This window comes from Varanus komodoensis, unplaced genomic scaffold, assembly GCF_004798865.1.
Source record: "Varanus komodoensis strain SLA01 unplaced genomic scaffold, ASM479886v1 scaffold2, whole genome shotgun sequence".
Lineage (NCBI taxonomy): Eukaryota > Metazoa > Chordata > Lepidosauria > Squamata > Varanidae > Varanus > Varanus komodoensis.
Window position 1 is genome coordinate 69,574,565 of NW_025335568.1, and position 16,663 is coordinate 69,591,227.

A 16,663-nucleotide genomic window follows, 5' to 3' on the forward strand; every position below is an offset into this window, starting at 1 on the left:
AGAGGTTTCAATATAAACGGGACAAGTGTCAGACTGTACATTACAGAAAGCTTAAAAAAATAACTTTAAATAAGACTACAAAACATTGCTCAAACGTTTTCTGTAAAATATTGCCTTAGGAAAAAACAAGCACAAACAATAAAAAACTTGAATTCAAACAATACCTATTATGCCTTAAAATGGTAGGTAGTCAGGGCTGCACATATTCCTATTACTTGTGCTCAAAGAATGCCAGATAAGGCAAAGGCAAACGCAGCATGCCAAGAACTTCAGATTCAATGTTCTGAGAATGTGTGTCGTCCTTTTTGCTAATGAGATATAACCTGAATGCCTGGTGAATACTCCAAATCCAGGAAAATAAAGCAGTGGTCTTTTAAGAGCTCAGAAGAATGGCCAAGCTCAGTGCAGTGAATTCTTCCTCTTCCATGACAGGTAAAGAAACAGTTATGCAAGGTTTCATCAGTGTGGTTGTTTGCATGGAACTGGCACAAAACTAGTTTTCTATTAGTAGAATGTATAGACAGCAGCAATGACTTACCCTTCATGGTGATGGTGATGGTGGTGGTGGTGGTGGTGATGGTGGTGGTGGTGGTGCTGTGGCCCAATAAACTGTCGACAGTTAAATAATTCATTTCCAATTGCTTCCCCAAGGAAATCCCCTGTGTGTGTGATACAGGAATCTTGAGAGCCTTGTGATATATGTGCCGTGCTCATCTCCCCAGCCATGTCATGATCTGTGTCCTCGGTGTGTGAACAAGGGTCTAGCATTCTAATTCTGTTATCCACTGGTGGCACAGAGTCCGCATTAAAAACATGGTCATTTCCAGTTCCATTGTTTACACCACTCCTCTCTGCTGCTGCTTGCGAATCTCCCAAGCAAATGCCTGACTGAGATTCCATTTTTCGACCCCTCAGCTCTGCACTCCGACTGTTTTTTTGGGAATTATGACCTCTGTCGTCTTCCTCCTCCTCCTCCTCTTCCTTGAGGGCTTCGATATCAGCAATATCTTCTGACTGTACCTCACTACCTGGGCTCCCTGCAGACTGGCTTGCATGGCTAGAATTAGCCTCATTGCTGGATCCATCGCTGTGGCCACTGCTGCTGCCTGGCCCACTGCTGCCATCTTCACCACTATTTGCGGTTTCATCAGAACTTCCCTGCATTGATTCCTAAAAGGATGTGGAAATGATATACAATCAAAACTTTATTTCTAAAATCTACACCTTCAAGATTGTTTTTCTAAGGTGGCTTGAAATCAAAAAGTATATAATGACAATCACTTTATTCTTTTTGGCGCCAGGCCAAAACCTATTTATTTTCCCAGTACTTTAAAAGTTGATGGGTGTTTAACTGGAATGTTATTTTTATACTGTATTTTTAAGGTGCTGTTATATATTTGTGCACCATCGTGAGACCTGTTTTGGGAAAAGATGGAGTAAACATGTTTTAAATAAGTAAAGAAATAAAATATCAAGAATATAAATAGGCAACAGCAACACAGAGCATAAAAAGACACCAAACATACTCAGTACAGAAAGTCAGAATAACAAAAGGTGGTTAAAAACATCTGGTACCAAATGATGGTAGGTAAGCCCTTGGAAGTACATTCTAAGTGGGATGCCCTCTTTGAAAAGAGCTCTCTCTCTGACTGCCATCAACCTTAGCTAAGGAGGTGACGGCATGCAGAAATGAATTTCAGGTTATATCACTGCAGGGCAAATGATGCTGAAGCAATCTTTACTTGGGCAAATTCACTGTTCAAAAAAGCACAATAAAAAAATCATACTGGACATGCTGAAGTCCTTGGCCATGCCAACAGTACTTAATTGTTTAATGACAAATAAGTTTCAAGGGTACAAATTCACAGGTTTTAGAATGAAAGGGCTACAGCCCAGAAGCACAGAGCACATAATGGTACATCCTTGCTGGAAGCTCAGGCCAAAGCAGAGCATGGAACACAAGCAGTTCTAGGAAAAGAGCCTGTTGAGAGCACTGGGCTAGTTAGAATCTTACAGCACAATCCTTTGCATGTCCACCAATTTCTGAAATCAGCTGGACATACTTCTAATTATCAAGTCTAATAAATATTGCAGGCTGGCTGCATATTATTAGATAGTTCATCCTTGCTATACCTTACTAAACATACACTCTCTTTTTTAAATACTTCAGTGAACCCTGGTCTATTCCTCCTTTTCAATAAAAATTTGCTTGGTAACTGGGGTGGTGGTGGGGAGATAGGGAAACATACATTTAATGATGCAAAATAATTGCTTTTAGTGCCTATAACTTTCATCTAGGAAACAGTCTCTAGATGCACAGCCTGAAATTTGATGAGAACAATATCTGATTTAAAAAACAGTCAACCAATATAAAACTCCAAAAGCATTTCAGTCTTTTGTGTGGTATGGATAAAAATTAACTGGATGGCAGAACCTACAGAAATCTTCAAAGTGAAACAGGCTGCAGTGACTGTTAGAATCATGTGGGGTATTACCGTGTTTCCCCGAAAATAAGACCTATCCCAAAAATAAGACCAAGTACTATTTTGGTACTTGCTAAAATATAAGACCTACCCCGAAAATAAGACCTAGCTGTGTTTATTCCCAGGGCCAGTGGGGAACATAAAGAGACTTTTTAAATATTTTTAACTTAACTTTAACTTAATGCACTGTGTGGAGGAAACATGCTTATGCAGCTCTGCTCCCTCCGCTCCCTGTGGAGGGAGCAGAGCCGCATAAGCCGATGCTTCCTCTGTAGCGCCAGCTCCTGTCACAGGCGGAGTGATACCAAATGCACATGAGTTCATACTGTTGTACATGAGTAAGTGTGGATTGTTGTACACATTAAAAAAAATCAAAAAATAAGACCTACCCCGAAAATAAGACCTCGTGTGTTTTTGTGAGCCAAAAAAATATAAGACAGTGTCATATAAGACAATATAAAATATGGTATCATCCTAATTACTAGCACAGCTTACCATGCTACTGAAACTTAGATGCTATTGCTTGTTTGAGGAAGAAACAAGCCATCAAGCCATGTATCATATGAGGGTTGCATCCTCCTCAAACAAGTCATGCCACCCAGATCCAGATGACTTTACACGCCATACCCAGACAGGCATGTAGGCTAATGGGGCTTTCAATACACACTGGCAATTTAGATAAGCTAAGGTGGCTTGTTTTGACTGTACAAACTTGGTCATTTTGATCAGCCAAAGTTGCCTTTTGAAAAGATCCGCAGCCGCATAAATAAGAACTATATTACCTCTGTATCTGAAAGTCGCTGTTGGACATGTTTATTTCTGCTAATCAGCTGCTCTTCCATTTCAATGTCACTTCCTCCGCTCTGATGAGTATCACTGTTGTCACTGCTTTGAGGACTTGCTGCAGGTGACCCTATTCCAGGAAGTATTTTTCAAATTAGTCCATGTACACACACAGTATCCTTTCTAATACTTTTCATGCAGAATCAGTGAGCTTGCTTGACATCTACATCACAGCCAGTTTTGTAATCTCAGTCAACAGCAGGATTTACCATTGCTCTCTCATTTTACTAACAAGAGGACTCTGTTGCTCCTCTTGCTACAGATTCCTTCAGCTTAGATCTCTGACTTGGCAGGAGCCAGGCCTGACCCTGAGGACGCACCAAGGTCAGCTGCAAGTCAGACCAACTTAGGAAGGGCTGCAGCATCCAGCACAATCGAAAAAAAATGTACTCTTTGTGACTAGTAGATCCAGAGCAGGGCAGCATCAAGCTACAAACCTCATCATTCAAAGGGAATGCTACTCCTTCCAGAACAGGTTCAATCCTGATCCCAAAGTCAGACTTTCTACCAACCAATACCTTCTCCATCTTGTCTGAATCTGACCTCAGCTCCTTCACTCTCATCCAGTCCATTATCACACTCAGGCAATATTCAAGGATGTTGACTGCATCCTTAGTGCTAGATGATAAACAGCAGTAGAATGGGCCAGCATCAACATGTTGCTGGCACCTTACCCCAAAGCTCCGAATGCCTTCTCCCAATGTAAATGTAAAACAATGTGGGAGACAAGACAGAATTGTGGGGGGAGGTACAGTAAAAGAGTGCATGTATAGCAATTTCTGACCTAGGAACCAATCCTGGCATCAAGACTATATTCAATACAACAATGCCTTTCTTCAGTTACTTACATGGTGAAGGAGCTGCTCTTCGGAGCTCTTCTTCCTCTGAAAAGAATCGGACAGAAGGTGGAAAATACTCTAACTTGTCTTATAACACAGTATATTTTAAAAACTAATAGATCAAACTAGTAGGCAAGGAATGAAAACAGGCTGCTTACTCAGAAGTGCAGCCTGAGTGGTTATCCATGCATTCACATGTATGTGCATGGAGCCTCTTCTGGAAAGCTTTTACAGCTAATATATTACTGATGGAAGCCCTCCCCAACCATTCCAGTATGCATGATTCTAGCAGATCCCCATCCGTGACTTCATTTCCTCTGAGACTATCTACTGTGGCCTTGGAACCAAGAAATCATTCCAATATTTAACTCATATCAGCACTAATCCTGACTAAGTAAAAACTTGGATGCCAAATTTGAGCTCCATGACAACATAAAAGGGGGGTGGTGAGTGCTTTGGGTGAATTCAGAGATGACCACTCAAGGAACTACAGTTACAGTTAAGCAATCTGTATGCTTTCTGGGTGGTTAACAAACTGACACACTGTGTTGGTCTTTTCACTGTAAGAAAGGAGCAAAGGAGCAATCTGCCCAGCTTTGAAGTCCAGTTGATAATGCTAGATAAAAGTCATTGTTTCCAAACAAGTCATTACTTAACATGGTCAGTCAAAGGAACTCATCTGCCAAATGCTACAGAAGCAGTCACTCCTCTTGCACAATACATTTTCAGTTGCAGAGTGCTCTAGTCCTTCTAATTCATATGCTAGTTTATATGGATTAAATGCATTCTGCGCAACTCACAATGCAAATCTTTGATAAGAAATGGGATGTCCCTTCCATCTCCCTCTATAATGTACAAATAAAGTCAGGATCTGGCAGAAACATTTTGTCCTAGATCAACAGAACACCATAGCTTTCCAAACATCTAACATGTGAAGAACTTTCTCCACTGACAAAGTTGGAGAAGAAAAAGGGCTGACAAATGATAGCTATTAACAATCTCTGGAAAGAAAATATCCAGGCAGAGAACAATTTTTTCCCTGTGGAATAAGACCCAAAGAGCAGAATTCATTACATTGAAGGGCTGAAGGAAATGCTACCTTCTTTACACAAGAAGGTAAAAGACTGTTGTCACCAGGGATTCAAATGGCTTGGCTGTCAATGCCTTAAGTCTGACAGATAAGCTCCAGTAACAGGACTGGAGCTCTGACCTGGGGTGCTAGTTATTGAACTCCCTTAAGAAACTGTTTTAGTAGAAGGTGAAGGGAAAAAAGAACAATCAGCTACCCTGTGAAAAGCAGAGGTAAGTGCTAGGTAAACATGCAAAAACAACTTTAGGTTCCTTTCAGAGAGAGAGAAAAGGAAATGCAGCATATATAGAAAAAAATTCTTGGATTGAACTGCCTTTCATACCAAACAAATGATTTAAGGGAGGTCCATTTAATGGCAAACTGCTTTCTTCTTGCTGGTTTTCAGGCACCACCAAGAAGAGTTTGAAGTGTTGGTGGTAGTTCCAACTGGTGAATCAATGACTTATCCACTTTGCTGTCAGTTTGAGTGTTACTACTTCTGAGTGACAGCTCCCCTTCCCGGCACCAGGAGATAAGGTTTAGCCAGGATGGAAGGTAAAGAACACATGCTAGATAAAAGGAAGTGGTCCATAACGAGTTCTAACAACTGTTGTGAGGACTCTTGAAGGAGGAACTGGTAGAAAAGGCATACTCTTCTGCAGATTTGATAGATATGACCACAAATAAACCAGAAAAGCACAACCAAGGAGGACAACAGCACTCACAAGAAATATGAAGCTATAAGGGTGCCGTGAAACCCAATTAATAAAATACAATGAAAATGTTTAAATAGATACATTGTGTAGACAGCCAGTGTGGTGTAGTGGCTTAAAATGCAGGTCTGGGACTCAGGTGATCCAGGTTGTAGTCCCTGCTCAGCCATGAACAGAGCTGCCATGCACTCCAAGAAGTGCTGAACAGAGGAGACAGTAGCACAGTGATACTGGTACAGGACCTCACCAGTATGATCAATTAAATTTCCGGGTCTGGTGGAAGTAAGGCATAGTTTAGTAATCCATCTAAGCCAACTTGTCAAATAGGACTCAATATGGATTTGTTGGCATTCACATAAAGACTGAATCAATCTAGGAGATCGCAGGTCAGCCTGATGGTCTGGCTGAGTTTAACCTTGACAGAGTAACAAAGAACCATTTGGAACCATTTGTCCAGATAAGGGTATACTCAAACACCCTAGAGAGAGAGAAATGGGCATGGACCACTGCCATACATTTTGATGATCCTGGGCACCATAGGTTAGACTGAAAATGAGGATGCAAACCTGATATGCAGCAATGCTAGCAATGAGTCAGAGAAGTTGCTGACTGACACATTCCATTGCTATGTGAAAACAAAACATTTGTTTCTTTCAAATACACTGCTGCAAACCAGTCTCCGTTTCAGAGTGGTAAAATAGGTTTTAGTGCTGGCATGTGAAACTTCTTTAGTGTAGTTAAATTGGTATCTCACAGATCCAAGATCAAAGTTCTCCATTCCCTTTTGGCACAACCAAAAGGGAATGGTGAGGAGAAAACATCCTGATGGCAAATATGTGGTAGTAATGGCATCACTCTCTTTGACAAGAGGAAATCTGCTTCATCTTGTAGCATGGGTGATGAAGTTCTGACACAGATGGTGCCTAAAGATGGGGGCAGGAAATGGAGGATTCAAATGCAACCCCTCTGGATGAGGTTACAAATCCACAAATCTGATATAACAGAAGTCTACAAGGGAAAAATGGAGACAGGCGAGATCTAGGGAGGGGCTGGTGGAAAGCGGATGAAGAATACTAGGGAAATTAAATGTTATGCTTATCTGGAAGACTTGTGTTTTGACAACTGGTACAGTAACTGGAAGATGGAGGGTGCTGGGGAGATGCCCTTGAGGGCATGACTTGGCAATAGGTAAGCTGCTGAATTAATTTTCTTTGTTTGAATGGGAGGTGAAGGTCATCTCAGACTTAAGGACTGTGTCCACTGTCTCATCTGCTATGGCACTGAACATGACATTTCCTTTGAAAGGATGCTCTTCTATTTTTTAATGTGCCTCCTATAAGAGCCATGAGGATCTGAAGCCCTGAAGAATGGTGCCAGAAGGAAAAAGAATCCAGCATCCTTAGCACTGCAGTTGGCTTGGTGTCTCACGGTGTCATCTGCTGCTTTGATTAATTTGCTTTCATTGCCTCTACTTTAAACATACCTGCAAGTTCTCTTTGTTCATCACAGGTAAGAAATCACAAAGATAATCAACTTTCTTCCACAGAAACAACTGCTACCAAAACATGGCAGCTTAGTAATTAGTAACTGCGGGGAATCCACAACAGTAGCATTTGGGCATGGAAGTGAACATAAGAAAGCCTGTTCTTTTCCTTAATATGGCTCATATTCTCAACTTGTTTTGAAACTGGGGCCATAGAACACAGCACTTTCTATGACTGCTTGACAGTCTGTAGCAAAGCTGTGATGGCAATCAGTGCTGATGATTCCATGTACCCACCACTGAACCAAGGATTCATGACTCACTGCTCTTGAAGTTACCTAAATTGGTTCCAAGGTCATTACCACCACAGTGGCCACTTGATTCAGACAAAACCAAGGTAGTGATGGCAACAACACCACTGCAGATGACCTCCCCTTGTTTTCCTCCTTTCTGTTATGTCAATCTGAAACCTTAGGTGCCTAAGCTTGCTTGAATAACAATTGGTCACAGAAAGTCTCCATAAACTCCTAAGAGTCAGAAGATCAGTTTGGTCTATGATTATAGCCTGACCAGGCAGGGTTGAAGGTTCTACAGATCTCACTCCTGCCCATCAGTAAAAAGGACAAGAAATGGTGGGTGAGCATGAACAAGTAATTTGGTGTCTCCATGGCTTCCAGAGCACTTTTCCATAGGCTTAAGGTTGTCCAAACAATTGCCTGCTTCATGAATATCTGATAATGAGCACAGGTATCAATGACATGCCCTTCGCTCAAACAAAACAGACACAAAGAGTGTCCATCTAACACAGGGCACTTACTCCTGCACTGCACACATCTGTAAAGAAGGGTTTTCAATAAGCCACATCAGAAAGATGTACATCAAGAGGAAACAATACCAATTAAATCTTGGTTGTAGCACAACAAAATGTATGGTAGCTCCATTTCAGGTGAATTCCCTGCCATCTGGCAGTTTGGCAGGCACCAACACTGCACTGTTTTTGGTGCCTGCTAAAGATGTCTTTATTCTGCAAAGTCTTCTTTGCTAAGCAGCCATGGTTTTAATGTTAGCTTGTCTTCAGTAGATTATTTTTATTCTTTTATCTGCTTTATTTGGTAATAGCAACAATGCTAAAACTGATTTTGTTTAAGTAAGGGAAGACAGACCTACAGATAATGACCCACTTCAGACTTCAGTAAGCTGAGATATGAGCAAGCCTTTGGACCAGACAAGCAGCCCTTTCAAGATGAGATGCTCCTACATTCATGGAAATTTGCCACCATATTCATGGGAAGATGGGGGTTTACTGGGCATTGGAAGAAGCAATATAGCAACCACTGCAGCCTTTTCAATTTATTATACTATTTCTACTTATTTATGTATATAATTTGAAGAAGGAAAGAAGCTATTTTTAATCTAGTGTCTTAAAACATAAAGAAATTTGTCTATATTTATAGGTTTCATGGGTTTTTTTACCTGCAAGGTGTAAAGACACTGTAAGTATCCAAATACTGCTCACAGAAATTCCTACACTATTCCCCCAAATTAATGCAATTAACAATCCTTCTGTAATGAAATCAGCCACAAAGCATTGTCTACTTAGTCATAGTTATGAAGTCCATGAAGTAAATCCATACTTACCTTTCTTATTTCCCATTGGTAGATTTGTACTGAGTAAAGATGCAAATGAGCTCTGTTTTGATAGCTGAGCCTTAGCTGCTAGTGCATTATTCCACAATGCTTTAATAAGCATGGAGGCCAAATATAGCGTCTGTAAACAAAAGCAGACTGCTGTATTCCAGGAGAAAACAAAAGTTGTATTTCTGCCATCCTGTGCATGACACTAAGTCTCACAAACAAAATGTATATGTGTACAAAACTATGTTTTCTTTTGTACTGAAAAAGACAAGTTAAACTTAGATGTATGTCTACAGCATTGCGGGGGAGGGAGAAATCCACTGGTGTGAGACCACTGTTGGATTTCACTGAATATAGGCACAATACATATAAAATAAAGGCTTCAGCATTTGCTTTACCACTTGTGTGAAACTCCTATTAATTCAAACAGGAAATATGCAGAAGGAGATCTTAGTTGAATTGTGCTATAAAAAACAACTGCTTTGAAATGATTTGTTTTTACCTGCTCAGTGTGTGCACTTGGATGAAGAGTTGAGACTAAATTGAGAAGATGTCTGAGTGGAACAGGATCCAAATTTTTGATCAAGGAAGGAAACAAGTCATGTATATAGCGACTGCAATGCTTCAACTTCAAAAAGAAAAAGAGAAAAGATACTTTCAAAGAAAACAAAGTAAGTTTTTAAAAATAAACTCCTCATTCATGTGGTACTGCCAACTTTTAAAATATCCCCTTATATGTTTTGTGCTTTATTTCCCTTAATATACTAAAGTTTTGCACATTTCTTCCTAAGTTCTGTATATATGTTTTAACAGAAGAAAAGTATTGCAAAAGTGCATGTGTTGCAATATAATTTCATTTTTTCTTGCATATTGTTTGGGAAATTTAGGTAACTTCACACTAAAATGAGAAACATATTATAAATGAATCAGTTTCTCCCACATTCTTGGAAGGAGTTTAAGAGTTCTCAACTTCTGGCTTTCAATAAATCAGTTTTCCATTGTGTCTGAAGTAAAGAAACTGTGGTTCACTCAAAGTGTGGTTAATTCAAATAAACCATAATATACCTGTGCTGCAGCCCAAATGCAATCTATGTGCTGTGTGCTAAGCCGGCCTTCAGCAGCAAGAAAATTAAGAATCACTTGGCACTGTTTAATGATCTGAAAAATAGTAAAATAAAACAAAACCATTTAAAATTCAACTTCACAAGGCAGAAAGGAAGGAAGGAAATGCTACTGTATTTTAAACCTACCTCAATATGCAGATTTGGTCCAAAAATGTGTTCTACCACATTGTTGTTGATCAGCCAGTCTGCAAGTTCTTTTGCAATGGATCTATATAAATGAGCCAAAAGCATTAAAGGGTATTTTTCTATATCTGTATTTTGCTGATTCTCTTACACAACGTAGATTACTGCTTCCTTAACTACAGATACTCTCTAAATGCACAGTCTATTCAATCTTTAGCTTTTTACAGTGTTAAAATGGTTGATTCACATATGGGTAACATTAATTTAAAAGTAAGCTTGAAATCCACGGTAAATTATAAACATGATCAAACTGTGTTATTATAGCAAAATGTCTCTCTGGAAGCCGATGTTGATTAAATAATTAATCCACTGAAATCCTGACTCATTTCTCAGTAAATCTGAGCAGGATCACTCTATAAAGCATTTAACCTGTATACTGAAATGCTAATGATTTCAGCAAGTCATAATTTCCTGTGTTTGTTGTACAAGTCATAATTTCCTGTGTTTGATTTTAACAACTCTGGGCTCCATTACCAAGTTTTTCATTTGCACTGGCCCACTGGGTTTGGACCTTTTGAATATTGGTCTTCCTAGCACTGAATCATCAGTTAAGCAAGCCAGGCACTGCGAGGGTTGTGTGGCAGAGAAAAGCACTTCCGCTTCCACTCAACCACCTATGGCTGGTCTTCTATAAGGTGCTGGACATGATGTCTCAGTGCTGCCAAAAGGCTGTTTGGGGACTAAACTCAGCAGTCAACCCAAGGAAAAAACTGTGTGTTAACCACTGGGTTATTTAGTGGCTAGGTTTGGGCATCATGCTCAATAACCTAAGAAAGAGCCTATTGTGGGTTGTGGAATAAAAGTGAAAGTGGAAACTATGTAGGAAGCAAAGCTCACATTCTCTTTCCCACCTGTCCCAGACAACCCATGGGTAGTAACTAACATGATATCCTTAAGTGCAAACCAGGTCATTGTCAGAAATTAAGCAGAAAAGCTATTAAAACTATTTTGCTATACTGCAACACATGCCCCTAACTTTTACTCTCTTCAAGTTTTTAAGCACAGGGACAAGTAATGTTTATCATGGGCTACTGGTCCCTGCTGGCCTTAGCATTAATATTCTACTTGGGCAGAGAATCTCATTATTTATTACCTGGGCTAAAACTGTTGCTCAGTATATTCAGCACTAAGTGGCAGGGGCAGTGTACTGAAAAAAGAAAGAAACTTTCTTTCTTAGATAAACCTTCTAAGGGTGAAAGGGGCTTGGACCCAGAGGATCCCGCCCTCCTCCAACTACCAGAAAAGCAATGCTAGGTCAGATTAGGAGAAGCCCTCATAGGATTTCCCCCCACTTTTGGCTTTGGAAAAGAACTGTTGGCATTCAATTAGCTGTAGTTAACAAGTACATTAAAAAAGTCATGAGGACCTCTGAGACAGAAGGGGGAAAGGGTTGCTCTCAGTCTGATAAAAGACGGTAACATGTGAACACAATTTTGGTATCTAAATTTTCAGAAGTTCTTCAAAATATTTGTTTCCCAAGTGAAATGCCTGTTGATACTGCTGGAGTAGTAATTAATATAGGTCTATATATTTGGGTATCTAGAACAATGATCTTATCATTTTAGGATAGTAGTTTCTTTCAGACCATATGCAATTTTTCTTTAAGAGTTCCCATATGTGAATTTTAGCCAGTATTTTTTTCTAAAATCACCATAACACAAGTTTTTGAAATGCACTGATTTTTGCAATTTAAATGTTGCTATATTCAGGAGGGAGTCTTTGATCTTCAGTTCAATCTACTCCACCACTGAACTCTTCCATAACAAAACCTGTGCTACGTATCAACCAACAACAGCAATCTTATGTTGTCATTTAAAATAGTTGTTTCTGCATACAGAGAAGCATGTAAGCAGTCAGTCAATAAATTTTATGTTCTTAATATTTTCTAACAAAAAGAGGCTGACCTAACATTCAGTGTAGGTCTGTTACACTTTCACTTATTAATTATATGTCTTTGACTAGGTTTTTGTGTCTCCTTCCCTCTCTCTTAAATTTGTTAAGATTCCACAATGTGCAAAATCCTAATACAAATTTACTTCTGCATCTTTATCAGACAACTGCAAATGATTCTACACCTGTACCATTTTGTGACTAATTCAAGTTTGGTGCTATATGGCTTATGGAACTACCTGGGGATCTATAAGCAGAAGAGCAGGATAGCAGCAGTATGTGGACGCAGTACTAAAATATTAACTGGGATTTACTTACAAATCTCACACCAACTCTAGTCTGACCACTCTGAACTAGACTCACAATTGTATGGGAGCTAAATACATTTTACTGAATGTCAGAGGAGACATTGCTTGTCCTAAGCCAAGAATAGCTATGAGAATTAAACTTAGCACTGCTGCTATTTTAAATCTCCAATATCTTTCTGCTACTACTCTGACATTTAAAAAAAAAACCAATAGGGTTTAGGAATTCAAGTGCATTTAACACATGCCTGCATAATAAATGTAAAGAAATAACTGTTATGCAGAAGTAACCATTAACAAAGGAAATTCATCTTTACTACTACCAGGCATTTGTGCATATTTCCTAAAAGCAATAGATGGTAACAACTGGAATAACAAAAATTTTCAAGAACATTGATTAATGTCAGCAGAGTCCAATAACAGAATATAGGAAGGTCTAATAACTTTAATTTACAACTATGCTTGTTGACTAGAACATAACCACACTAGGGAAACCTCAGTGAGAGTACTTCCATCCAGTGCCATCTAGTGCCCATATTGTGGTTCTAGCATTGAAATAACACCTGCACATTTTGAGTTCTGACTTCCCAGAATCAAGGATGAGAAGGTACAGATACCAATTTTATTTTATGAGGTGTGTAATTAAATGCAAGTACTCAGTATAAAACACCTACTTACGTTTCTGTGTCAGAAACCAATGATTCATTATTACACACATCATTGAAAGTATGAAGTTGATTCTACAAATTAGAAAGGGAAAACAACATTAAAACATAGCTATATATCAAAAGGGATTTCATTGGTTTAACTGAAATATTGTCAGTCAGATATCCAACTTTGAAATCTGATCTGATTAGTGATCCCTACACTGATATAAAAACATGTTTGCCCCTTGAATTTTATTTAATAAACCAACAATTAATTCCCAATAGAAGTAAGTATGAAGAAAGTAAAACAGTTGAGAACACATTACACCCAAAAAGTGTTTGTTTGTGTGTGTGTGTGTGTGTGTGTGTGTGTGTGTGTGTGTGTGTATGTGTGCGCCGAAGCTGAGCATCTGTGGACTCCCCCTTCTCACTGATATTAGAGTGTGGAAAGAGGCCAGGTAGCTGTGAAAATGTGATTTTGTTTCTCTTAGCGCTTTCATATAACGTGTCCAAATCAGATGTATCCATTAACTGCACATCCAGTTTTCTAATAGGCCTCAGTTTCTAACATGCAGCAGCAAGCAAAAGATTCAGCAAGTTTTAATGGAACGGTTGTTCCTTCTCGTTGTGATGATAAAATTAAAACTTCATATTATTATGCAGACTGATTTGTTGTATGAGATAATATGAGCAACACTGTCTTCCAAAATTCTATTGCTGCAGGACACTAAAGCCACATGCGCAACGGTGAACCTCTAGAGTTGCTTCCTCACCAACGAAGGCAAGGCAGAGCAGGAGAAGTTGACCCTATCTAAGGACATGGAAACTTCTAATTCAAAACCTGGGGCCAGGAGAGTTCCAGTAAGTCTCAATCAGTAACCAGTTATATAGCAAGGAAACAGTTCACAACCCAATTTCCCAAAAACTGGGAAGCATTGTTCAGTTTTCCACTTAGGGATTAATGCTACAGTAAGGGACTGATTTGGGACCTTCTGCACCATGGATACTTCTGTCTCTCTCTTTCCTGCAAAAAGAGGGGCATGCTTGCCTTCATTGTTCACCAATGTGTGGGAGCTCCTTCAGCTGTATTACGTAACACTGGGACTTGGGAGTCCACTGGCGGGAGGAGCTGTAGGAGGAATGCTCCCAGTCAACCTTTCTCACAACAAAAATTGGTAGGAACCCCTATGCCACTGAGCACACAGCCAGCATACTCGTGGGAGGGGATCAAGTGGCGATGGTTGCTGGTTGTGTTAGCAAGTGCAGTCAAAAACTGAAACCTTGTGGCTGGAGAGTTCACTTCTTTATGCTAATCCTAGCAAAACCAAGAAATTGTGTTTTTTACATTCCATTTTGGAAACACCAGCTTTCTCAAATAGACCGATGAAGTTCACCAAAAGGAACAAATATTTTATCAAAAATGAAGCTGCCAGAGGTACCTGGAGAAGTACACATGGAGCAAGGGAGGCTCAAGGTGGCAAAGGGGGGAAGGCTTTCTTTGGGGTGGCCCCCCATCTATGGAACAATCTCCCCAATGAGGCCACCTGATGCAAAGCTGGTCATTTTTTGGGACCAGGCTAAGACAGCCCTTTAGGCTCAATCATTTTAAAACTTGCTTAGCTTATCAGGGGCTTGAGGGGATTACCCATCTCAAGGGGGATTTTCATTTCACAGGGTGAATTTTACTGTGTATTTAAGATTTTAAAATTCATTCTAAAGTTCTGTTGATTATATAATATTAGTAATTTATTGTTTTTCTGCATTACTGTAAACTGCCAAAAGAACTGCAGCTATGGGGCAGTATGGAAATGAAATAATATTAACTACAGTTGCTCCCTTATGATGAGTTTGATGGTTAGCTCCATTTGTTAGTAGTTCTCAGACAAGCTATCTGCACAGAGCAGAAAGAGTACTAATCATCACTGAAAGTTATAAAAATGCCTCAAACACAAGCTGCCATGCTTGAAAGCATTTGTACCAGTCACAGCCAATCTGTTTTCAGTGGAACTCTGTTTTTAGGAGTGTTCACAGAAAGAAGTAACAAATACCTTTGGAGTCTCATAACAAATACGTTATTCCAGATAAATCACAGACTACTTCACAATTTCATTTATATTTGCAGTAACTGTTTCAGTAGCCTGTTCCTTCCCAACTTCTCTCAAGCAAGGGCTTGGAAGCCATGACACATTAGGGTGAAATTAGCCTCTGTACCCCTCTTCTCTCCATCAGCTCCTCCACTTTCCCACCTTCCCCACTCATCCACAGTTTCGTTTTGTTCTAATGTGCCCTGAGCCAAGATGAAAAATGAGCACATGAATATCCTTCCACTTTTAGTTCCCACTTGGCTGTGAAGCTCATTAGGTGACACTGGGCCTGTCAGTGACTTTCAAGCTAATCTATCTCATAGAGTTGTTGTGATTATGTGAGGATAAAGTGGAAAGGAATAGGAGGATTATGTGAGCCACCTTGAGTTCCTGGCAGGGAAACGGCAAGATATAACCATACTAAATGAACAAACCTGTCTTCGATAACCCGACTAGTTTGTATAAAATGACAAGCAAATGTTGATTGTTATTAACAACAGTTTGTCATGCTGATAGAATCCAGTCACCATGATTTATCAGTGACTTGCCATACTTGATAAGCATCATAATAATAATAATAATAAAAACAATGTTCTGCTCTAGGATGTCTTTCCACCATGACTGCTTCTTGTGCCATTCAGACAACACAACCCATCATGGGGAAGCTGCAGAACAGCAGGGCCATTTGGCTAGAGTGGCTGCTGCTGTTCTTGCCAAGTGGCTAGCCAGAGTGCATGGCCGTTGGATGCCTCAATTTGATTCAGCTGTCAGAAACATCCTGCCTCTTTCTGCTTCTCCTCTGTAGTTCCTCTTCGGGGCATGCACTAAGCTGATAGCTGGGCAGGGCCATCTAAATGGGGTATCCTTTCCTGGGATACTGCTAGGAGAAATGAGAAGGAAGCAGAGGGAGGGAATGAAGCAAACACAATCAGTTCAATCATCTGTCAGACCGATCATGGCTGACACTTGACACTTAAGAGCAGCCCATCGTGATAATTTACCCCATACCTCAAGTGATATTTTGAGAAGTTTCAACAATAGCTTATTTTGCTTACAGAACTTTTCTTTGCTCTAAATTTGAGAACAATGCACCCAGATGCAACTACATTTCAAGTAAACTTGGAATAAATCTGCTAGCAGTAAGATTTATTTATATACTTGTATCCCACCTGTTTTTCCTTTCAAGAAACTCAAAGCTTAGATAATTCCCTTCCTCCTCTCAATCTTATCCTCACCCTGTGAGATAAGTTAGGCTGAGAATCTGTAACTCGCCCAAAGGCATCCAGTGAGCTCCATGACTGAGTGGGGACTAGAACCTAGATCTTCTTGAGTCTCTGTCCTATGTTCTTAGCCACTACGCCACAC

The 16,663-nt window shown here is 39.8% G+C and overlaps 1 protein-coding gene across 5 annotated transcripts in view; it reads right to left on the reverse strand.

Moving 5' to 3' along the window:
* USP34 (ubiquitin specific peptidase 34) overlaps positions 1 to 16,663 on the reverse strand; it is a 133,421-nt gene that overhangs the window by 78,954 nt on the left and 37,804 nt on the right. For all 5 annotated transcript variants that reach the window (XM_044429321.1, XM_044429320.1, XM_044429323.1 and 2 more), the window contains 8 exons: positions 13,246 to 13,307; positions 10,316 to 10,397; positions 10,131 to 10,223; positions 9,568 to 9,693; positions 9,069 to 9,198; positions 4,175 to 4,210; positions 3,266 to 3,396; positions 539 to 1,170 (listed from right to left, as the gene is read on the reverse strand). In XM_044429321.1, the coding sequence (XP_044285256.1) occupies positions 539 to 1,170; positions 3,266 to 3,396; positions 4,175 to 4,210; positions 9,069 to 9,198; positions 9,568 to 9,693; positions 10,131 to 10,223; positions 10,316 to 10,397; positions 13,246 to 13,307 (1,292 nt within the window). The remainder of the gene's footprint in view (positions 1 to 538; positions 1,171 to 3,265; positions 3,397 to 4,174; positions 4,211 to 9,068; positions 9,199 to 9,567; positions 9,694 to 10,130; positions 10,224 to 10,315; positions 10,398 to 13,245; positions 13,308 to 16,663) is intronic.